Genomic DNA, 25,296 nt, shown 5'->3' on the forward strand with positions numbered 1-25,296 from the left:
TTTGTTTTTGTTAGTCTCTTTATTATTATTGTTATTTTTACTGTTCCAATGACAGAAAACTCCAAACAAACATTCTGATGTTGCAGGTAAGTTGCTTGCAGTGGAATATGTATGGCTGTTTGCCATGTGCCAATGATGGTGATTCATTTACACACATCATACGCATGCTGGGAGGAACATGTGTGCTACAGAACAATGGAAAATACCACTCATTTTGCTTTGGATCCCAAAACACTTTGCACAACATCATTTTAATTGTTGACATGACAACTGTGTTTTTGTAGAAATGAAAACGGATCAGAGGATGGAACTAGGGGAGGCAGAGCCTGTACGATTTCGATATTTACCTCCGTCAGAAAGCCATCGCTTTGTTAGCAACATAGCTCAGTTATGGGTGGATTTTGAATAAACTTTCTTGAAATAGGATGAAAAAACAAGTGATTCAATTCTGAGGTTGATCCAGGTCACCGTCACTGTATTGTGCTCTGCGGCGCAGCCATTGTGGGAAAGTGTGTAATGGTGTGTGCCCGTTACCATTTGTCAGCATTTTGCCAATATAATATTTGCAGAAACCATGACATGATACAGCATGTGTATTGTCAATGTGAGTGTGACATTCTTGAGCGAAAGGTCATACAGTGAGGCGCGCAGTACACTGGCTCACCGATGGGGGTGCAGGGGTCATACATGTATGTGAGCCAGCAGGTTCTTGTTGCTGCTGTCCTACACAGGCAAAGCACAACTAAAAGAAAACAAGGACGACTTACGACAAAGTAACAGCCTTTCCCAGAGAAGGATAGGCTCTGTGATTTTGTATAAAAATAAAGGCAAACCTATAGTTTTCAGTTCAATCAAAACATTTTAAATGAGAGTAAGAACTTTTTTTTGATGGACTTTTGAAATTTTAAATGTTAATTGGAGCTTTTACTGTAGAGTTGGAGTAGCGTTTGCGCCTCTCTTTGCATGCATTGCACTGCATTAAAAAATGACCGCCATCCACTGGCTTGGCATGCGGGTAAGGACTATTAGGCCAGTGCTTCTAAAATATTTCTGTTATGCCACCCCCCCACCCCCCACACACACACACAACTGCCACGACTATACACAGTATCATTTGTATATAAAATTGTTATAAGTACACCTCTGCATAGCATTATTAACATTAAAGAAAACAAAAAATAAATAAATGTAGAGTTAAATTACAAAAAATTATTATTTATTGGACATTGTTTTTAGTTCGTAACAGAAAATATTTAAAATAAAAAATTTGGCTGAAATTTAAAAACCCCCAACATTTTTAACCTTGTTTAGACTATAAGCATTTTTGATTGACTTGAACCATTTGATACTGAAAAATTTGATTAAATGAACTCAATAAAAAGTAATACATTCAAATTGATCAGCAACATTAACTCAGGAGCACAATATATAAAACACTTCAACCTGCAAACATGTGCCAAATTAGTGCAATGTTTTTTTCTTAACAAAATAAGGGAGTCAGGATTAATGAACATTTTGTAGTACACAGCTTTTTGCTTTTTGAAGCATCAAACTGATAAAGCATGTTCATCGCACCGTGCCACCCACCCCACTATTTGAGAAGCACTGCATTAGGCAAACACAGGCAGTTTCTTTGGGCCCTAAAATGTCTCATTAAAACCTTTTTAAAAAGTTTATTCTCAAATTTTGTATTGAAGAGTAGTTTTTCAAAGCCAACAGTTTCATCTTGTTCAAACACATCCACAGTCAAGAACTCTCTTTTTTCCCACCAGTCACACACTTCAGGCCTTCAAAGTAATAGCGCTAATGCGTCACAACTAAGCTAATGAAATAATGATCTCCGAAAATGCCTTAAAATTAATGTTCCTAATTTCCTATCAGTTATAGTAAAAGCGTTGGGATGGGTGATACGCATTGTGCGTCAAGCTTTATATGCATGGTAGTTTCTAACAATATGTAAATTACCTTGTTTTTGTTATGTAGGGGGGCCCCAGTGATAAGGTTTGCCTTGGACCTCAAATCACTAAATACGACCCTGCATGTGATTACTGTTTTTACAGTGATTTCTGCATGTCCTTGTGAGCAAAGTTAATTTTGACCTTGCTCTCATCTGCACATGAAACCTTTGAAATATCAATTAATCAATCAAAGTTTATTTATAGTGTCTCAAAGGACTGCACAAGCCTCAATGACATCCTCTGCTCAGATCCCACATCAGGGCAAAAAAACCCTCAACCCAATGGGATACAATGAGAAACCTTGGAGGGGACTGCAGATGTTGGGACCGGTGCAATGGACGTCGAGTGGATCTGGTTAATAATGTGAGAGTCCAGTTCATAGTGGGGCCAGCAGGGGATTATCTTGAGTGGAGACAATTCAGCAGCGCAGAGACATCCCCAATTAATGCACAGATGAGTGGTCCATCCCGGGTCCCGACTTTGAACAGCTAGCGCGTCATCTGTGGTCACCTAATAACCTCTCCACGCAGGAGAGGGGGGCAGAGCAGAAAAGAGACGGCAGATTAACTGGTCTAAAAAGGGGGTCTATTTACAGGCTAGAGTATACAAATGAGTTTTAAGATGGGACTTAAATGCTTCTACTGAGGTAGCATCTCTAACTGTTACCAGGAGGGCATTCCAGAGTACTGAATAGAATACGCTCTATAGCCCGCAGACTTTCTTTTGGCTCTCGGAATCACTAACAAGCCGGAATTCTTAGAACGCAGATTTCGTGTCGGGACATATGGTACAATACAATCAGCAAGATAGGATGGAGCTAGACCGTGTAGTATTTTATACATATGTAGTAAAACCTTAAAGTCACATCTTAAGTGCACAGGAGGCCAGTGCAGGTGAGCCAGTATAGGCGTAATATGATCAAACTTTCTTGTTCTTGTCAAAAGTCTAGCAGCCGCATTTTGTACCAACTGTAATCTTTTAATGCTAGACATAAGGAGGCTGGAAAATAACACGTTACAGTAATTGAGACAAAACGTAACGGACGCATGAATAATGATCTCAGCGTCGCTAGTGGACAAAATAGAATGAATTTTAGCGATATTATGGAGATGAAAGAAGGCTGTTATAGTAACACTCTTATTAATGTGTGACTCAAATGAGAGAGTTAGGTCGAAGATGATCCACAGATTCTTTACGTAGTCGCTTTGTGTAATTGTTTGGTTGTCAAATGTTAAGGTGGTATTATTATTAAATAGGTGTCGGTGTCTAGTCAGCATTTCCGTTTTCTTAGCGTTGAGTTGAGTAATAGAAAATATTGTTTTTGTGTGGACATAACTAGGGTTCTCCCAAATGTTTTTCATGCACAACAACTTTCTTCCTTCTCGCCGGCATTCTGATATCCCGCATGGTGTCATCTCTTGAAGGAACAGTGTCTGATGTAGCAGAGAGAGGCTACACCTTGTGAGGAGGAAGCGGCAAAGCTTGGCTGCATGAAGAGAAGGCAATAATTAGACAAGGCAGGATGAGAGAGAGGCTGACATCAATGAGATATGCAAATGAACGCTCATCCTGTCAGCCTGAGACACATCTGAAGGTCTGACTTGTGGAACAGCAGAGTAAAACCGCACTCCTCGTTCAGCATTAATCAGCTACATTCTCACAAACAGGAAGTGGAATAGAACACAGGATAACATCAGTCCATGCTTCTTACAGCCATACTCAAATGGCGTGCAAGCATCTCCACTCATTTGAAATATAATCTGCAGGAGTGTGCTGTTTACAAAACACACATTAATGAGTTCACGCGGAGGGGGAAAAAAAAGCGTTGGCCCTTACATAGTCATAACATTAGGAGGCGTGTGTTCTGCAGCCAGACTCTATTTTAACACGCGCCAAGAGAAACAAACCATTAAAGTTTGAAGGAGCTTTTTGAAGTGAAGAACGTTCAAAGTACAGCGTGTTCTTCCAGGTTTGCTTCTACAAACAGCGGTCTATCTTCACCACATATGGTGCACATTTTGACTGATGCACGCAAACTTATTGGGGAAATCATCACGGTCTTTGGCTGACCTCCTGTTCTTGTGTATCAAAATGTGAAAAAAACAACACATTTTTACAAATTAGGAAGAATAAAAACTCCAACAGAAGATGTACTTTTGCATACGTGATGGCGTCAATTGAGTAAAGCTAAAGTGAAACATGCTTGCGACATCGTCAGTTACAAGAAGTGTCGGTCAAAATACACTATTTAGACACATTTTTACAACATAATGTACACTTTATGTCTCTGAAACAGCTTCATGGCGTGTGTGTGTTTTTTTATTAAACCATTATCCTGTTTCTGTCTCACCTTAAGTAGCTTAGCCTTAGCTTAACCTAGCCTAACCTAAATTGACTAACCCATGTAAGAAAAAATATTCAATATTTTTTTGAAAGTATAAATTTAGCAGCACACGTCATTTTTTTCCACTGTTTGTTTACCTTAGAGCAGGGGTCCCCAAACTTTTTGACTCGGGGGCCGCATTGGGTTAAAAAAATTTGGCCGGGGGCCAGGCTGTATATATATATATATATATATATATATATATATATATATATATATATATATATATATATATATATATATATATATATATATATATATATATATGTATATATACATTGTCTTTATAATTCGTTTTGTTATTTAACATCAATTAACATTGATGTTCATCAACATTTAACATTGTCACGTTATCGATTGGAAAATTCATTTTTAGACAATATGATTTGCCTGAGCGGTTAGGAGACACCAAGAGTAACAAGCGGTAGAAAATGGATTAGAAAGGAAAGATTTAAAAAAAAAAAAAAAAAAAGTAAAACATTTTTTACTTGGGACTTCCTGTGGGCCGGATTTTGGATGCTGGGGGGCCGGATCCAGCCCGCGGGCCGTAGTTTGGGGACCCCTGCCTTAAAGTATATTGAATATTTTCGGGTGGCGATCAATTTGGTTGTGTTCATGATTTTTTGACAAGATGTTTTTTCATGTTTAATTTTAATATTTTTGTTGCAGATTATTTCATATATCAACAATACACTGGGAAAGGATTTTAGCCCAGCTAAATGCCGCTAACACCAAAAAGTTATTATGTATAAAATTAAATTAAATTCATATTTTTCTACAACTTTTGCTTAAATCTCTATCAATTTTGTCCCATAAATAAAAATAAAAAATGGGTAAAAATGTTGTGAGAAACATTTTAACAAAAATTATCCCATTTAATTCCAAACAGCAAACATGACAAATTCTACTATTTTTCTCTATAAATAAACCCTTAAATTGGAAAATGCATTGTTATATTGTGTACATGACTGTAATAAAATGTTTTTAAAAAACAACAATTTTAATTATAATAGAGTCAATGGAGACTTTTTTGTCCCATGAAATTCAACTGCTATTATAGTTTTGCAATCTGACGCAGAAAAAAATAAAAACATGCATAAAAACAATTTGTATTACTAATCTTATGTATATTTTTGGCCTGATATTCACCCCTGTTCCCTTACCGTTTAACATTTACTATATTGATAACGAATTTCATGCAAAATGTAAAAAATAAAACGGTCACAATTAGTTCAATTGGGATTTCAATGATTTGAAATAAAACAAAAAATACACGACATGTTACATTTTTTTTATTTAGAATTGGAGGTGGTTGAGAGGTTTGAGGGAAAAAAAATTAAACCAAACGTTTGAGCTCTCTAAGGGACTTTTTCAATCTTGGCGGCACTTAACTAGTTTAAAAAAAAATTATGCCCCAGAGGGTTAATGTAAATAAGACTAAGCCTTTTATTGTATTATGTTATTATTACTATTATGAGCTTATATTAATTAGCAGTTGCATTGTTTGTAGTAATCACCCGGATGTATCACATTCTGTCAATTACATGCTTTTATTTCAAAGGACTAACCGGAAAAGGTGTTTTGGTGTGCTCTCTCACTTGACACACATCGAGCGTGTGGTGTGTTCATGCTCCTCCACTGCCAGTCGGACTGAGCTGCACTCAGAAGAGAGAAGCGCCGCAATTTGAGGTCTTCTCCGTCGACACTTTTTCTTTGAGTTCTTGTTATTTCTGGACGTCCTTTTCCTCAATGAACGAGAGGTTGAGGTGTCGGACTTTGGATGAAGTTGGAGTTTTTAGCTAAGCCCAACAATGTGACCATGCTGAGATGAGGCATTGACTGTTCTCCTCCCTTGTTGGATTTACTAGTATCTTTTATTGAGCCAGAGACGTGGAGACTCAACAATGGGCAAACTTCAATCCAAACACGGTAAGTAATGCTTTTAATCTATTCATAACTTCATTCATCAACTAACGATTGTGTTTTGTTTTTGCATGCGCCTCCAAAGCGTGTAAGCGCAGAGAGAACCCAGAAGGTGAGGAAGTAGTGTAAGAAATGCATGATAACTTTTAGCAGTGATGATACATTAAGTTTATTTTTATGTGTTAGGGGACAGTTTTGTTGTGAACGCCTTCCTGCGGAGAGGGTTAGACGAATGCGAGCGCTACGGAGGGATGGATTACAAGATGAAAAACATGCAGGTAAGAATACGCTTTTACTGCCCACTTTTGAATATATATTGACATATACAGCAATGTATATCTCCTATATTGGCCAATGGGGGGTACACATACATGTGTATACTATTGCTTTATCGGAGCTGTCATTCATGTGTGATGTACATTTAGTATATTCACAATTGTTTTGATTCAATATTGTTTAATTGGCTTCTTAGTTTAACATTTGTTTAATTTACAATACTTATACATTTGAACATATTGAAATATTACACTTCCTAAAACCTCTTTTATTTTTTACTAATAATACTGGATTGTTGTTTTAGTTATGTTGACCAAAAACCTTAACTTCCCCCATGAAAACAAAAAGTATTAATGAAAAAATACCGTATATAGAATGCATAAAAAATTATATAATAAATATCTATCTATCTGTGAATGCAACTTCAGCCAACTAGTTAGTGAAACTGACCCAAAAACCTTTATTTCCCATATGGTTAGTAGTAGTTAATAAGTAAAACAAATATCAATACTAAAATACAGAAATATATATATATATATATATATATATATATATATATATATATATATATATATATATATATATATATATACATATATATATATATATATACATATATATATATATATATATATATATATATATATATATATATATATATATATATATATATATATATATGATATACACACACAACTACACAACAATACAGAATAATTATATGAAAATATTCAATAGATATATACAGTATATCTGTGTTTGACTGCAACTTTAGCCAAAAAAACTGACCCAAAAACCATTGGATTAGTTAATAACGAACAACATGTATTAATAATAAAATATATAAAATACACAGTTCATACAAATATGTAAGTGCTGAGTGTGTATATGTATATATGTATGTGTGTATGTGTACATATGTATATGTATGTATGTATGTATATATGTGTATATGTATGTATACATGTGTGAATGTACACTACCGTTCAAAAGTTTGGGGTCACCCAAACAACTTTGTGGAATAGCCTTCATTTCTAAGAACAAGAATAGACTGTCAAGTTTCAAATTAAAGTTATCTTTTTCTGCCCATTTTGAGCGTTTACTTGACCCCACAAATGTGATGCTCCAGAAACTCAATCTGCTCAAAGGAAGGTCAGTTTTGTAGCTTCTGTAACGAGCTAAACTGTTTTCAGATGTGTGAAAATGATTGCACAAGGGTTTTCTAATCATCAATTAGCCTTCTGAGCCAATGAGCAAACACATTGTACCATTAGAACACTGGAGTGATAGTTGCTGGAAATGGGCCTCTATGCACCTATGTAGATATTGCACCCAAAACCAGACATTTGCAGCTAGAATAGTCATTTACCACATTAGCAATGTATAGAGTGTATTTCTTTAAAGTTAAGACTAGTTTAAAGTTATCTTCATTGAAAAGTACAGTGCTTTTCCTTCAAAAATAAGGACATTTCAATGTGACCCCAAACTTTTGAACGGTAGTGTGTGTGTGTATATATATATATATATATATATATATATATATATATATATATATATATATATATATATATATATATATATACATATATATATATATATATATATATATATATATATATATATATATATATATACATATATATATATATATATATATATATATATATATATATATATGATACACACACAAATACACAACAATACAGAATAATTATATGAAAATATACAATAGCTATATACAGTATATCTGTCTTTGACTGCAACTTTAGCCAACTACTTAGTGAAACTGACCCAAAAACCTTAATGTCCCCCATTGGATTAGTTAATAACGAACAACATGTATTAATAATAAAATATACAAAAAACACAGTTCATACAAATATGTAAGTGCTGAGTGTGTATATACTGTATGTGTGTACGTGTATGTGTATATATGCGTACATATATGTATATATATATATAATAAATATATATTTATCCGTGTATCCAACTTTAACCAACTAGTTAGTGAAACCGACCAGAAAAAAAATAGTTTCATAGAATTATACAAAGTTATAAAAACGATCCTGCTGTGTGGGCAGTTTTTGACTTTAATGTGCAATGAATAAGTAAAACTGTAGAAAAATTATAAATTAATTTCCTAATATCCATCCATCCAACCATTTTCTACCGCTTGTCCCTTTCAGAGTTGCAGGTAATTTCCTATTATGGTATATTTATTAAAAAAAACCTGTAAAAGTAGTAACACAACAAAAATTAATAATATTGCAGATTTATTGGAACATCCTGCTGTACAACGCATGCTTGTTTAACAGTTTTCCAGTGGATTAAAGCCCGCCAGCTGTGTGTGTGTGTTTGCCGATGGGATGAGTGTGTCAGGCACTTAAAAGAAGTTTGGATGGGGTTGTGACACCACGCACACACACACACACACACACACACACACACACCCACACTCACACTCACACTCACACTCACACTCACACTCACACATACACACACACTGTAAGAGGAGCTGAGTCTTTCTTGACTTTTAAAGGGGAGGGCAAAGTGTATCGACAAGCATGTGTGTAGACGACATGCTGGTGTCTATGCAAATCGTCTTGTTGTTCGTACCGACACCTCGTCTGGCCTCCCGGCACAACAGTGCGCTGATTATTCCCATCCGGCATCCCTGGGTCGGATACGACAGCTTTGCGCGCACACGTAGTGGATGGAAAGGTAGTGGTTTCCCCCATGTGAGGGCTTGTGGCTGCTGGCACCAATGACTCCAGCCTGTGTCTTTCTTTACCCTTCAATGCTCTCATTCTATACGGCAGCATAACATGACATCACTTCAATTAGGGGTCCACTATGAGTTCACACAGGGGTACAGACACCTACAGTAGGTGAAGTATGTGGATGTACAACTGCTGTAGACCATAATATAAATTAAAGGCCTGCTTCGCTGGGCGTTAGAGTTCACATTCCCCCTGAAAAGAAACCACCAGGCATGAGGCTCTTATTAGTAGAGGCCTCTCACCCTCATGTCTATCAGGCCTTGATTTATTTGCTATCATTACTTTCTTACACCATTAAAGGTTTGCCTGCAGGTCATATTTCAAAAAACCCTAAATGGGAATGACAGCAAGCTGAATATGCCATTAGAGTGTACATACTGTATATGTGACCACATGGGCTATACTGTAGCTGGTGGTTAAGTAGGAATAATAATTTTTCCATGCATTCCCCTTCCCCCTTGCAAGAAGATCTGCATATTCAGCCCCTTTTCACTCTTGATGCATGCGAGTCGTCGCCTCAATCTGAAATGTTTGGAGTAGATTCAGCTTGCGTTGCTGAGACAAATTAAGTAAGCATCTTTCATGTATGGACTGTTCCTAAAGTTTTGTCGAAGGATGTCCCGATAAACATTATTGGCCTTTGATCTCCATCCAATTGTTTGGCCTCAGAGCCGATACGATACTATGACAACAGATCATAGAACTCAAAATATTTTGTACAAAGTAAATAAAGTCAACCCTATAACCCATTTTTATAAAGTTTGTCTTATTAAATGTAGAATTTGGCAATTTTGTTGTAAATCAGATGATGTAATGCATTTGTAAATAGTAAATGAGTTATACTTGTATAGCGCTTTTCTACCTTCAAGGTACTCAAAGTGCTTTGACACTAATTCCCCATTACCCATTCTCACACTGATGGCGGTTGCTGCCACGCAAGGCCTTAACCACGACCCATCGGGAGTGTCTTGCTCAAGGACACAACGGACGTGACTATATGGCAGGAGCTGGGGATCGAACCAGGAGCCCTCAAGTTGTTGGCACGGCCGCGCTACCAACCACTCTACCAACCAAGCCAAGCCATCCCCATTTGTGGTATTCAATGCTACATACAATTATTTTTTAATAAAATAAAGTGAATAGTGCAAAATAACTAAACAAAAGCAGAAACTACTATTGGGTGCCATTTAAATACTTGGGTTTTGCCCTCAAATCCTTCCTGTATCCAGAGACTTACTCCCTGACTTTGTAAACAATAACCAAACACCACCCAAAAAAGATTTTGTACTGAGGAAAAGAAGAAAAACAGGGATTCTAAATGTCCTCTGTTTAGCTGAATTCCGCTATTCATTTAGCCCAGTGACTCTCAAACTGTAGTGGCACGCAGGCTCCATCTAGTGGTATGCCAAATCATCCCCTAATTAAATATTGAGATGTTTCGATGCCGATGCAGCACTTTTTGTTGGTATAGGTATCGGAGAGTACTTGTAACTAAATCTCCGATACCATACTACGGTAATATGTATTTTGTAAGAAACCTTGGGTGTATGACTTCAATAGAGCGCACACAAGCCAATAAGTTTGTTATCATGCTAATGTTGCTACATGGAAGTGACTCTACCAAAGCAAACATCATGACGGCGATGTGGCGATATTACAAATTCATCCGCCAACAAGTCGCAGAGCAACATGCAAAGTTGCAAACTTTGTAAAGTCTCTGTTTCGAGGGGTGGGACACATGTAGGACGTTTCAATACAAGCAACTTTATGAAGCTTTTGAAAGCTTGCCATGCAGACGCACACAATGAAGTTACCACGGCTAAAGCTAACGAGGCGGGACCAAAACAACAAACCTCGACATTCATTCCAGTGGAAAGAAAAGTTTTCACGAGAATTCCAACGTGGAGTCTGCATTTGCGGTAAACTAATGGATTTTATTTATTTTAGACCTCTCTTTGTGGTGAAGAATGCGGGATTTCGCCCCCTGCCTGGTTGTAAATACATAAGTCCTTCCCGACCTGTATAAGACTGTTAGCATACTCATCTCCACAAAATAACAAGTGAGGGACTATGTCAGCTTCACAACAAGAAAATTGGAGCAATGACGTCACGTCTTTTATCAGTGATTATCTTAACAGCACATTGGGTCGGCCAGGGGGCTGTAACATCTAATCGATAGAAACCGCTGGTAAGTTTTCTTGCATTTTTACAGAATTTCTTTGTTGGAAATGCCTTCCAAAGCATCTTAAAATGGTGAAATCTCTTCAGTTTCAGGGGGCAGCTGATATTTTTCAATTCCTCTATTTTTTTTACCGAGCTGGCTTCCTGGAAAAAGTTGTTTATATACTAATACTATACTAGGTATAGATAGTAATGACATCCAGATCGATCATCCCTACTTTACATTGAAGCTTTAGTTGTGGTTAGTTTGTTATGTTAAGTTATTTTCATTTATTATGCACCCCCCAAACAACTGTTACATCAGCCCGGGTAGAGAAACAAAAAAAAATAGAAAATGAGACACACAAAGGAATCTAAAATAAACATTTAAGACACACAATGAACACATAAATCAAAAGTCATCTGCGGTAAAGAGGTGAGTTTTAAGCTGTGCTCTAAAAGAGTCCAGAGTGGTGGCGGACTTCACATTCAGAGGGAGCTTATTCCATAGCCTAGGTGCCATCACTGAGAAAGCATGGTCTCCCTTTGTCACTAGGTTTGACCGTGGGACCTTCAGGGTCATCTGGTTGTCAGATCTAAGGCAACGACCAAGCCTGCAGCTGGTAGGTTGGTCCAGGAGATCTTTGATGTAAGCTGGGTCGAGACCATTGAGCGCTTTGAATACATACGTGAGGATCTTAAGTTTCTTGTGTCGTTCTGTCCGTGTGCGAAACCTACTTGGCTATTCCTTTTCCTCTAGTTCTCCAGTGATAATAATATTTGGAAAAAACGTATCGCCCTGGTGGTGACGATTAGTATCTTATAAGCGGCTTTGCACTGTGGATAGATGACAAGTTTGTGGCAGTATGCCCTCAAATTGGAGCCGCTGTTTTGGCAAGACACACACCCTCATAGAATTTACGCAACTCCTGCATGTGTGTAACAAATAAAATGAAAGTCTGTGTTAGCGTGCGTCCATTTTGAAGGAATATTTCACGTGAGTACAATCTTTAGCTGTGTAAACACACAGTATGTTTCCATGCACTAAGTAAGTCTGATTCCTCAAATAGTTTGTTTTTTTGTATGTTCACACCTATGTGCGAAGTCCAGGTGTCCATGCACACTCTCTAATGCGACTATTGGTCAAACGCCCTGTGCCTCTTGTACACTGAAGGGCGCTTATTGTATTTTAGCACGGATACATTAATTTATTTTTCCGGTTGACCTATGATGTCACAGTAGCCATCTGCGGATCCTTACAACTTGTTTTAACTGATGTCAGATTAGAAATATTCTGTCTCTAATGGCTATGCTGATGTTAAATAGCAAACAGCATCAAGAAATGATCTTGGATTGCACTACGGACATGACGCTACTACCAAGAATGTATCGGCGGAGGCAGGTCCGAAGCAAAGAAAGACCAGCGGCATAGTTTTTTCGAAATAAATTTTGGACGAAGAATCATGGAAAAAAAACAATTGAATGTCTCAGAGTTCATTCATTAGGCTCTGTGGATTGATGGAAGAAGTTTTAAATCCAAAGGAAAAGACCGTTTGTGCCCCGACTGTTACTGTTCCAGATGAAGGTTGCTATTGTTCTGGACTATCTTGCCAGCTGTGTAAAAATACAGAGAGTTATTGTTAATCAATTTGGAGTGCACAAATGCAGCGTGAAAAGGTTTGTGTACGCATTATTGTTCACCTTTAATATACCTGCTTCATTCTCTTTCATCTCATTTGTATTTCGTTCGGGAGTCCGAATGAATGCGTTCTACATTGTCTTATCTACCTTCTTAAATAAATCTCTTTCTTTTTTTCTACCATCGATGCACTTCAGAAAGTTCAGTTCTTTTAATTTGTGAAGCAAATAAACAGTTTCCTCTTCAACACAAATGTTGCCTATGTTTTCATTGAATGGTATCAGCTCCCGGGTTGTATATCGCGCGTTGAGACTGGTGCATGCAGTTATATGAAGGGTCCTCTCCTACCCATTCGAAAGATCTGGTCTCCAATTGCATAATCCAGGTGTGTTAGTCTGACTTTTCAAAAACCAAACACGATCGGATTAAGATGTTTCCATAGGCTGTATTTAGAGCTGAACTATTTGAAAAATCGGACTAATTTAGTGCATGGACGCGTACTGATTGGGACAAAGCTGTAGTAAAGATGGGCAGGACTCAGCAACTCATTAGTCGGTCGGTTAAAAAACGCAAATATTGGCCCGCGATCCCGATCATGGGATCGGATCTTTAGTTTTTTCCTGAGGGAATTATTACTGTCCCCCATTTATTTATTTTGAGGCTGCATAATTTCAGTGAAATGTCCGTCCTCAGATCAGACAATGTCAGGTTTGCAAGTAGAATGATTAGATGTCTTCAGTCTCATTTGAAACCAAACATGAATGTTTGTTTTTTTCAAGTGTTCCTTTTGTTTTAGCAACCTTGTCTAGTAGAGAACAAGAGGGTTCCTAATAAATATGATTGCTATGTCATTAAAACCGGTTTACCTACCTACTACAAGTAAGTGGCAACAACAACACAACAGCAAGGTAATGACAATGTGGAAGATTTTGTCAAATTGCATCCTTGTTTGTGTTCACTTTCCATTGCTCCCATCATAATGCGTCAGTTGTTAGTTTTTTTTATTTTTTATTAATTGTTTTAGGTTTTCTTTGAGACCACTTTTTTTTCTAATTTGTAATCATTACATAGCGAATAATATAAATAGAAGCATAATAGTATGTTCCAGGGTCAAACCTACTCTATCATCAAACCTTTATTAACTGCACAGCCACTTTTTTAAATACAATTTTAATTCTTTGCTATTATACAAGTGTATAAAGTACAATGGCTGACAGAGGCAAAACATGCTGCAACCCCAAAACTCATGTAATACTGGGAAAACACAAGTCATTTGATACATAGCTCTATAATATTGTTTTAAAAAAGTTGAATAAATACAGATAATTTACCTTTTTTACTCAGCCAACTTTCTTCTGGGCATGTCCCTCTCAGACATGGCGCCACTGCTAGGACTTACTTCCTAGTAGTATGCTAATTATAGAGGGCTGGATGGGACACAAAAAAATGAATCCTTAAATGTGTCTTTAATAGTGAAATAATTTATTCATATATTAAATCATGAAAAAAAATCCATAATTAATATAACCATGAAATAATTAATTAAATAATTAAATTAATAATTATAATTAAATAAATTATTGACGCATTTAAAAACACTTATGTAATTAATTCCAATCATAATTTAAGGGGCTGTTTGCAACCTTCCTCACAGTCACATTTTTCAAACCAAAAACGAGGACATCATTGGCTACCTTATGTTACCATTTGTGGTTTAACAGTAATTGAAATTGTTTTATGTTTTATATGTTTCATGTTTATGTTACACATTTTTTTACCGGCCCGAAAATAATTATCGATGTTTACGGCGTGAGAAGGGAGCGTGTGCACACATACAAAAGCAGTATAAAAAGATAATTTTGCAGTCATGTTGTTGTTATGATAGAATATACATTCAATGCTAGCTATTGAAATCGCTAGCATTAGCTATCAACACCGAAAGCTATATTCGCGTGCACCTGTTACGTATGTACGTCATTACGTTCTAGAAGTCGTAAAGATGTGAGATATGCTTAAAATGGATAGGAATGTTAGCGCCCTCTGTGTAAATTTTGCAAACAGCCCCTTTAATAACTGACACATTTCAGTAATTATTTAAATATTTATTTATTTGATTCATTTTGTCCCACCTGGCCATCTTTCGGTTTCATCGTACTTCAGTTGTGTTATTATTGTAGGTGTTTTGGGAGTTTGTATTTGTTTTGGACTTTGCAGCGTGTTTGCCCTTATTGCTCACCTTAAAAAAAGAAGTTGACCACCATAAATAATGAAACATAAACACAATAAAACACAGTTTTTATGACATGGGCGTAACAGAATTTGTGTCACGTCATGTAATTAGTTTTATTACCATTCTTAACTTGGGCAAAAGTGTAAAAAGAAGCTAACTGTCGTTGAAGGAATAGAACCCATGGACTTTGATAACTAGTGACAATGCATGTGGCAACGCTGGACAAAAGTATTTGGGACATGGCTGGAGTCTTCATGCTTTAAATGTGAGTCAGTTTACTTCATGTAACTCCTGAGATACTTTATGCACTTCTTTTTTTCTGGCGTTATTCTTCTCTCTGGTGAGGTGGGCTCATTTTTTTGACGGTTGTCTAGTGTGCAGGAAAAAAGTCTAAGAAAAAGCAAAGTCGAGCTTACCCTTTGTGATTTTTTTATAAATTGTGCTGCATGATGGCGAGTGATGCAGTGTCGTGTCTTCCATGAAGGCTTTCTGTCAGAGCCCTACGAGGTCCTGACTGGGGTGCGGCAGGGATGCTTGCTCTTGCCCATCCTGTTCATCCTCTGTATAGACTGGACCATGACACTAACAACAAGCAATAAACGAACCGGCGTACAGTGGAGCCTTAACGAGCAGTTGGAAGACCTGGATTTTGCTAATGATTTAGCACTCCTAGCACACACACACACCAACATATGCAGGAGAAATCATGCAAACTGGAAACAACAGCTGCTTCGCTTGGACTCAAAATCAACACATCAAAAACTAAGTTAATGCGTATCAACAACAAGAACAACTCCCCAATAAACATGGATCATAACCAGTTAGACGAGGTTGCCACCTTTACATACCTACGAAGCATTATTGCTGTAGATGGAGGGACGGAGGAGGATGTCAGTGCCAGAATTGGAAAAGCAAGGACCACATGCACTATCCCAGGGGTCGGCAACCCGCGGCTCCGGAGCCGCATGCGGCTCCTTGACCACTCTGATGCGGCTCAGCTACATACATGCCGACCCCCCCGATTTTCCCAGGAGATTTATGGATCTCAGTGTCTTTCATAGATTACTCCCAGGGAAGAAAATAATCCTATTTACACTCTAATTACTAAATAAAGGGTGTGCCCTAATTGCACTGCAGTAATTGTCCTCTATAACATTTACATACAGCGTGCCAGTCCAGCCACATGTTGCATGTTGTTATTACTTGCACACACAGGAGACAGCAAAGCATACTTACTCATCAGCCACACAGTTTACACTGACGGTAGCCGTATCAAACAACTTTAACATTGTTACGTTACAAATATGCGCCACACTGTGAACCCACACCAAAAAAGAATGAAAAACACATTTCTGGAGAACATCCCACTGTAACACAACATAAACACAACACAACCATTACCCAGAATCCCATGCAGCCCTAACTCTTCCGGTCTACATTATACACCCCCGCTACCACCAAATCCCCCCACACATCAACCCCCCCTCTCTCCGTGCGTTGGTTGAGCGGAAGAGTTAGGGCTGCATGGGATTCTGGGTATTGGTACCGTCAGTGTAAGATGTGTGGCTGCTGAGTTAGTACGCCTTGCTGTCACTTACGTGAGCAAGCTGAAATTGCATTCTACGTGTGGTTGAGCAGGTACACTGTTAGGGCAGGCTGTAGAGGGCGCCAAATGCAGTGTCATCACGCTCTGATATTCGGGAGTCTCCCGGGAAAAATGAGAAGGTTGGCAAGTATGACGCTATCAAGCGCCATTCATTCAAAACTCGCGGTCTGCACTAACATCAAATTTCCACATTAAAGTGCGTGCCGGTGCGTGTGTCGGAGACCCCTGGTTAACATAGCACAAAGCATTTAAGCTTTGTATGCAGTGTTTTTCATTTTACATTTTTTTTTGTGGCTCCCATTACTTTCTTTAATTTGTGAAACTTGCCAAAATGGCTCTTTGAGTGGTAAAGGTTGCCGACCCCTGCACTATCCTAAATAAAATCTGGAAAGCAAAAAACATATCACTCAAGACCAAACTGAAAATCTTCAACTCAAACGTCAAATCCACCTTACTCTAGAGTTCAGAAACCTGGAAGATCACCGCCAACATACTCAACAAAATACAGACATTCTTCAACCGCTGCCTCCGTCGCCTCCTAGGTATCTACTGGCCTAACACCATCTCCAATGCCAACCTGTGGGACCTCACTAGACAAGACACAATAGAAACACAAATCAGGTGGAGGAAATGGAACTGGATTGATCACACACTGCGTAGACACAATATATCAATCACGAAACATGCTCTAACATGGAACCCGCAAGGCAAGAGGAAGAGAGGAAGGCCTAGAGCCACCTGGAGAAGAACCACAGAGCAGGAGAAGAAGGCGCAAGGGCTGTCATGGCAACAACTGGAGCGGAGGGCACAAGACCGAAGGGGATGGAGGAGTTTTATCAATGGCCTATGTTCCTTAGGGAATTTAAAGGCCTAAGTAAGTAATGGCGACTCATGCTGCGTTCCATTTACTTGGGAAGTTGGAAGTCGGAGCTGGGAATGACGTCACTGCCGAGTCGAGAGCGTTCCAGTTACGAAGTCGAAAATCAAGATGGCCACAACCACGAGAGCTATTTTGCGCTTGCCTTGTCTGAATATAAACAACTTATGTGAAAATATGCACGCTTTCTGCGACCTTCAAATACGGTGGATGAAGAGAATACACAGACGCTGATGCTAGCAATGTAGAACGTATATACCTCATGAAATAAATGTAGTTTACGTTACCATTAAAGATGTCCGATAATATCGGCCGATAAATGCTTTAAAATGTAATATCGGAAATTATTGGTATCGTTTTTTTATTATCGGTATCGTTTTTTTTTTGTTGTTGTTTTTTTTTTTATTAAATCAACATAAAAAACACAAGATACACTTACAATTAGTGCACCAACCCAAAAAACCTCCCTCCCCCATTTACCCTCATTCACACTCATTCACACAAAAGGGTTGTTTCTTTCTGTTATTAATATTCTGGTTCCTACATTATATAACAATATATATCAATACAGTCTGCAAGGGATACAGTCCGTAAGCACACATGATTGTGCGTGCTGCTGGTCCACTAATAGTACTAACCTTTAACAGTTAATTTTACTAATTTTCATTCATTACTAGTTTCTATGTAACTGTTTTTATATTGTTTTACTTTCTTTCTTATTCAAGAAAATGTTTTTAATTTATTTATCTTATTTTATTTTATTAATTTTTAAAAAAAGGACCTTATCTTCACCATACCTGGTTGTCCAAATTAGGCATAATAATGTGTTAATTCCACGACTGTATATATCAGTATCGGTTGATATCGGTATCGGTTGATATCAGTATCGGTAATTAAAGAGTTGGACAATATCGGATATCGGCAAAAAGCCATTATCGGACATCCCTAGTTACCATATATAAACGTACAACAATAGGTTGTATTTAGCTGATTAACTGCGACAAAAACTGATCAGAAGTGCTAATAACGGGGGTGGTGAGAATGCTCCGACTTTCCGAGTCGGAAATCCGACCTCAGGGGACGTTCCAGTTGAAATTCTAACAAGGAACTGGGAAATTCCGACTTACTAGTACAAATGGAACGCACCATCAGACTATTAAGAGTTTGACTCCAGGATTTTAGGATTTAAAATTTTTTTTTCATGTTGTGTTGACATTCATGCAAGGAAATGTGTCCCGTGCTTGGGCACACTTGAACACTGAAGTCAGACTCGTTTGACTAGTGTGAGTGCTACACTTGATAGAGGTGGACGTTGGCTCGGCACGATTGTACATGCATGAGCACATGCACATAAATGCATGCGGGAACGGCGTGGCGCAGTTGGGAGAGTGGCTGTGCCAGCAACCTGAGGGTTCCTGGTTCAATCCCCACCTTCTACCATCCTAGTCACGTCCATTGTGTCCTTGAGCAAGACACTTCACCCTTGCTCCTGATGGGTCCTGGTTAGCGCCTTGCATGGCAGCTCCCGCCATCAGTGTGTGAATGTGTGTGTGAATGTGGAAATAGTGTCAAAGCGCTTTGAGTTCCTTAAAAAGGTAAAAAAAAGCGCTATACAAGTATAACCCATTTACCATGCAGATAAATGCATGTTAAAATTCAAATTGTCTTCAATAATACATAATATAACGGTATACAAATCTCACTGTATGATATTATCACGACTTAAGGCCACACATTTTGTATGCATGCATGTTCAAAATAAGCTCAAATTTAAACAGTACGATAATATTGTGGTAGATGTCCCAAAAAAAAAAGACTTAAAAATGTTATATTGTGTAAAATGAAGTGGCAGGGATGTTTAGGATTAATACACTTACTGTAATTGAACACAAATGTATTGCTCAAATGTTCTAATCCCTATGTGTCAAAGTCAAGGCCCCCTTGAATTAACTATGGATGATATTTGATTAGTATTAAAACCGGCCCGCAGGCCACAGCCGCCTGCTGCTGTTTTGTACGAAATGATACTCCATCAGTGTTGGCGCTAGGAATTTTCAAAATGGGGTCCCAGGGACCTCATCAAGTCATAAAAATGGGGTCCCAAAGTAAATTTTTGGGGTCCCACTTTTTTGTAACCGTTTTGAAAACAAATGATAAATGTATGCATTATCCTGTTATATCTCACATTCTATATTGTGTTTTGGAAATAGGTGGTCATAAACGTTACTTACGAAAAGAAAGAAAGAAAAAATGTGTTTATGCATATGTAAATGTATTCAGTTATAAACATTCACTTTCTTCATTCCTTCATGGCTCTAAACCTTACCGCTGCCCGTATTTTTTTCTATATTTTTATTGTAATATTTTCTGAATGTGTTTGTTCTACTTTCGGCCAAAGTAGGACAAACAAAACATTCTGAAGCTGTCTTTATTTTTTACTTTTTATGTCATGATTTTAATAGTCCGGCCCGCGTGTGCACAGATTTTCCTCCATGCGTCGACTGAGCTAAAATGAATTCGACACCCCTGTTCTAATCATATTTATTACAAACATGTGCAGTAAGTGTGCAGGAACATCTACTGTTTTAAGCAAATATTTAGAAAAATTCACGAGTGAGGGAAGAGTGGATCGTGAGATCGACAGGCGGATCGGTGCGGCGTCTTCAGTAATGCGGACGCTGTATCGATCCGTTGTGGTGAAGAAGGAGCTGAGCCGCAAGGCAAAGCTCTCAATTTACCGGTCGATCTACGTTCCCATCCTCACCTATGGTCATGAGCTTTGGGTTATGACCGAAAGGACAAGATCACGGGTACAAGCGGCCGAAATGAGTTTCCTCCGCCGGGTGGCGGGTCTCTCCCTTAGAGATAGGGTGAGAAGCTCTGTCATCCGGGAGGAGCTCAAAGTAAAGCCACTGCTCCTCCACATCGAGAGGAGCCAGATGAGGTGGTTCGGGCATCTGGTCAGGATGCCACCCGAACGCCTCCCTAGGGAGGTGTTTAGGGCACGTCCGACCGGTAAGAGGCCACGGGGAAGACCCAGGACACGTTGGGAAGACTATGTCTCCCGGTTGGCCTGGGAACGCCTCGGGATCCCCCGGGAAGAGCTGGACGAAGTGGCTGGGGAGAGGGAAGTCTGGGCTTCCCTGCTTAGGCTGCTGCCCCCGCGACCCGACCTCGGATAAGCGGAGGAAGATGGATGGATGGATGGATTTAGAAAAATACCTTACAGTTGACAATGTAAACAACCACTGATGTTTAGATTCACTGGCTGTTAAATATATTTCTGGTTGATGGATTATGAGGTAGCGACTTGTCCAAGATGTACCCTGCCTTCTGCCCTAGTGCACCAGGGTTTGTTTGTGTGTTTGTTAGCAACTTAACCCAAACAGACGGCGTTTGATGAAATTTTCAAGAAATGTACAAAAAACAAGTACATCTAGCTGCGACCGCAGGCACTCTAAGTCACGGCCACTTAAAGTCTAAGTCGGGTCCACTTAAAGACGTGCTCACAGGGGTGATGACAACAGAAATGAAGCGTGTCTCAAACAGACGTGAAGCTGGAGAGACAATACGTCATACGGAAATCAGAAATAAAAACAAAAAAAATACTGCTGAAAATAAGTTAGTGTCAGGTTTAGGCTTAGGTTTGGGTTAGGGTTGCATATAATCAGCTGAAAAAGCAATAAATACATTCAACAATCTAAGTAATATTAACCATGGAGCGTTGCACTAGCCAACATGGATCACATTACAAATCAAATGTCCACTCTTGTGTTGTCAGCGCCACTGTGGGCGTGTCTTTAAGACACGGGTTACTTCCGTTGTGGTGGTCGTGACTCAGAGTGTCTGTGACCCTTCTCCAAAAAACAATACCTCTTACCTTCTACAAACGTTTACTTCCTGCTTACGGCGTTCCATGCCCCCACTTTGCCGCTCCAATGCTGCGCAGAGGATTCTAAGAGATGTAGTTTATTTTCAGACCCCGCCAATGCTAAAGCGCCAGAAAAAAACTACATTTAGCAAGTTTTGTTTGATATGTCACAGCATCAGTAGCTAAGTGCACATTGACACATTTAATCGAGTTGAAAATCTAACCGGAATAAAAATGCTTCAAGTAAGTATGGAATGCGGAATATTCTGACCTGATCACACAAGTTCGGATCGAGACGGGTGGTTTATGCAGAAAGTAATTCAGATTGTAGCGGAATGAAAACACATCTTCTGAAATTCGGGTTAGAATTATCCTTACTGTGCATGTCTTTGATGTTAGCTATACTTCGGTGGTGGAGGGGGACTAATTATAATTGTCTCGGAATAAAGCGATTGAGTTGCTGCCTCATTCAACATGACAGAAGTAACCTTATGTACTGTTGAGTTTGTTGCTTTAAAACAAGACTAGCAAAAAAACAAATATGTTCTTGATTGTCATGTGTCAATGTAACAATAAAATAAGGGATGAAGTTGTTGTCTTAATGAACTGTTTTATTCACATTACAGCTACTTCAAGTGCTAACTGCTAGCCTCAGACACATGCAAAGATTGTTGTAAAATGAAGACGCGCTACAACCCATACATAATCACAACATAAAAAGCACAGAACAGCTCCATTTAAAAAAAGAGGTAAAACAAAAGTAGTGAACAGAAGGAAAAAATTATAAATAAATAAAGTGATAACGTCGGACAAACAGAAATGCACAAAGCCATGTTTGCTTAGTGGAAGTCTAATGCTTCTTCAGCACCTGTAGTGAGTGAACTTGTCCAAAATATGGCCCCTTAACACACCTTTCCGTTTATGTTTAGTGCTGTGCATGTCAAAGTGAAGTATTCCGATTTAAGGTGTGATGCATGAAATTGCACGTCATAATCAGATTTTTTTTTTTCAGGGTCCATGTACACGGTAACATTCTGATCTGAATGATGATCAGACTAAATAAATGCTATCCATGTGCACGTGGCTATGGTTAAGACCGAAATATGGCAGTATCAACAATACCGTTACAGCCCTAATACATTATTGTTATTAAGTGATGGCATAGGAAAAATGGCCAAATCCTGAATGCTGTCGATCAGTGTGGGTGAAACAAACCAACCCTTAAAGATAGATTTTACTGTAAATGTCATGAGCACTGTAAATATGGGGAAGAAAAGTATATATATTTTGAACTTTACTGTGATATTTCTGCAGCTTTGATTAAAGAAAAAACATGTCAGCTTTAGTCTGTCCTTCTAGGAATTTGCGACTTGATCGCGCAAATTCAACCAATCCTCACTAATTATGCACTGCCTCGCAACTGGAATTGTAATTAATTCATTATTATTATTGTGGTATAAATTGAGTCAAACTGTCAGGATCTCTCATGACATTTATTATCAGTTCCTGGTATTTAGTTTTATTTTCTGTCCAGTGCGCTTATTTGTGTTCCCTTCTCCTATTTTCCTCCCTTTTGTCATTACTTCTCCGGTCTGAGCGCTGGCTCCCGCACCTGTCCCAGATTGGCAATCAGGACAAATTTGTCCGTGGTTTTTTATGCCTGCCCTGGCCTCCGGACAGTGCTGAATCATTTTGCTTTGCTTGCTTTGGGGGCGAGGTTAAGGGAAAATGGGTTTATTTATAGCTAGAATTCACTGAAATTCAAGTATTTTTATATATATATATATATATATATAAAATAAATTACTTTCAGTTAATTCTAGCTATATATATATATATATATATATATATATATATATATATATATATATATATATATATATATATATATATATATATATATATATATATATATATATATATATATATTTTATTATATATATATATATATATTTTATTATATATATATATATATATATATATATATATATTTTATTATATATATATACAGTGGGGTGGCTGTCTAAATACTTTTTTGCCCCACTGTATATATATATATATATCAGTGGCGTGCGGTGAGGTTAATGTCTGGTGAGGCACGACTGCATCATCACAGTCAGATTTACAAACATATGAACCTGCAGTGCAGGTGTACCTAATGTTGTGTCCCTGCGGTCGTTCGCGGCTCCTGCAGCGCGAGCATTGTTGTTTTTGCACTTTTTGGCTTCTTGTTAAGTGACTTTTTTTGGGTGGATTCGGTCTTTCACGTGGAGGGTTTGGGTGTGGGCTTTGGTTGGTGTGGCGCTCCCGTCGGGCGGTGCATTCTGCGGCGGAGGTGCTTGGCACTAGGAGGCGGGGTTATGAGACGAGCCTCACACAGTGTGTCTTCGCAGCAGAGTTTTATGATCGCTCAGCACTAAAAATATGTTACACACATACAGTTGTTGACAAAATACACTGTACATTATATACCTCAGCTAACTAAACTATGGAAATGTATAAAATAATTCATATAGCAATACAGTCTCACTACACAGCAGGCCAGCAGTTAGCCGAGTCATTGCGCACAATCCATGTTGAGGCACAACGCAGTGACGTGCCTCAACTGGCTGCTGATCACCGCACCGTCTCTTCTCAGTATTTGAACGGCAAATGTGAAAATAAAAATAAAAATAATCTAAAACTGGTGAAGTTAAATGGAAAATAACTTTAGTATAATCACTGGATACATATAACAATTTAATTATTTTTTTTTTCTTTTTACTTTTTTTTTTCTTTCCATGATGGCAGGTGAGGCCGTGCCTTCCCTGCCTCTAGTGACGGCACGCCACTGATATATATATATATATATATATATATATATATATATATATATATATATATATATATATATATATATATATATATATATATATATATATATATATATATATATATATATATATATATATATATATATACTGTGTATATATACTGTGTATATATATATACTGTGTATATATACTGTGTATATATATATACACAGTACTGTGTATATATATATATATATATATATATATATATATATATATACTGTGTATATATATATATATACTGTGTATATATATATATATATACTGTGTATATATATATATATATACTGTGTATATATACATATATATACTGTGTATATATATATACTGTGTATATATATATATATATACTGTGTATATATATATATATATATATATATATATATATACATATATATATATATATATATATATATACATATATATATATATATATATATATATATACATATATATATATATATATATATATATATATATATATATATATATATATATATATATATATATATATATATATATATATATATATATATATATATATATATATATATATATATATATATATATATATATAAAATAAATACTTGAATTTCAGTGTTCATTTATTTACACATATACATACACATAACACTCCTCTACTCATTGTTGTATTTGAAAGTGCAATGCTTTGCAGCCAGTAGCACAGTCTTTGAAGGAGCATAGGTATGGGCAGCATCTGTGAAATTTAATTTGCAGGAA

At 37.5% G+C, this 25,296-nt stretch overlaps 1 protein-coding gene across 2 annotated transcripts in view; it reads left to right on the forward strand.

Moving 5' to 3' along the window:
* Window positions 1-5,943: 5,943 nt before the first annotated feature.
* nkd2b (NKD inhibitor of WNT signaling pathway 2b) overlaps window positions 5,944-25,296 on the forward strand; it is a 113,646-nt gene continuing 94,293 nt past the window's right edge. For both annotated transcript variants that reach the window (XM_062064194.1, XM_062064195.1), the window contains exons 1-3: window positions 5,944-6,270; window positions 6,350-6,376; window positions 6,451-6,542. In XM_062064194.1, coding sequence (XP_061920178.1) covers window positions 6,246-6,270; window positions 6,350-6,376; window positions 6,451-6,542 — 144 coding nt within the window. In that variant the 5' untranslated portion in view covers window positions 5,944-6,245. The remainder of the gene's footprint in view (window positions 6,271-6,349; window positions 6,377-6,450; window positions 6,543-25,296) is intronic.

This window comes from Entelurus aequoreus, linkage group LG11 (assembly GCF_033978785.1).
Source record: "Entelurus aequoreus isolate RoL-2023_Sb linkage group LG11, RoL_Eaeq_v1.1, whole genome shotgun sequence".
NCBI classification, from domain to species: domain Eukaryota; kingdom Metazoa; phylum Chordata; class Actinopteri; order Syngnathiformes; family Syngnathidae; genus Entelurus; species Entelurus aequoreus.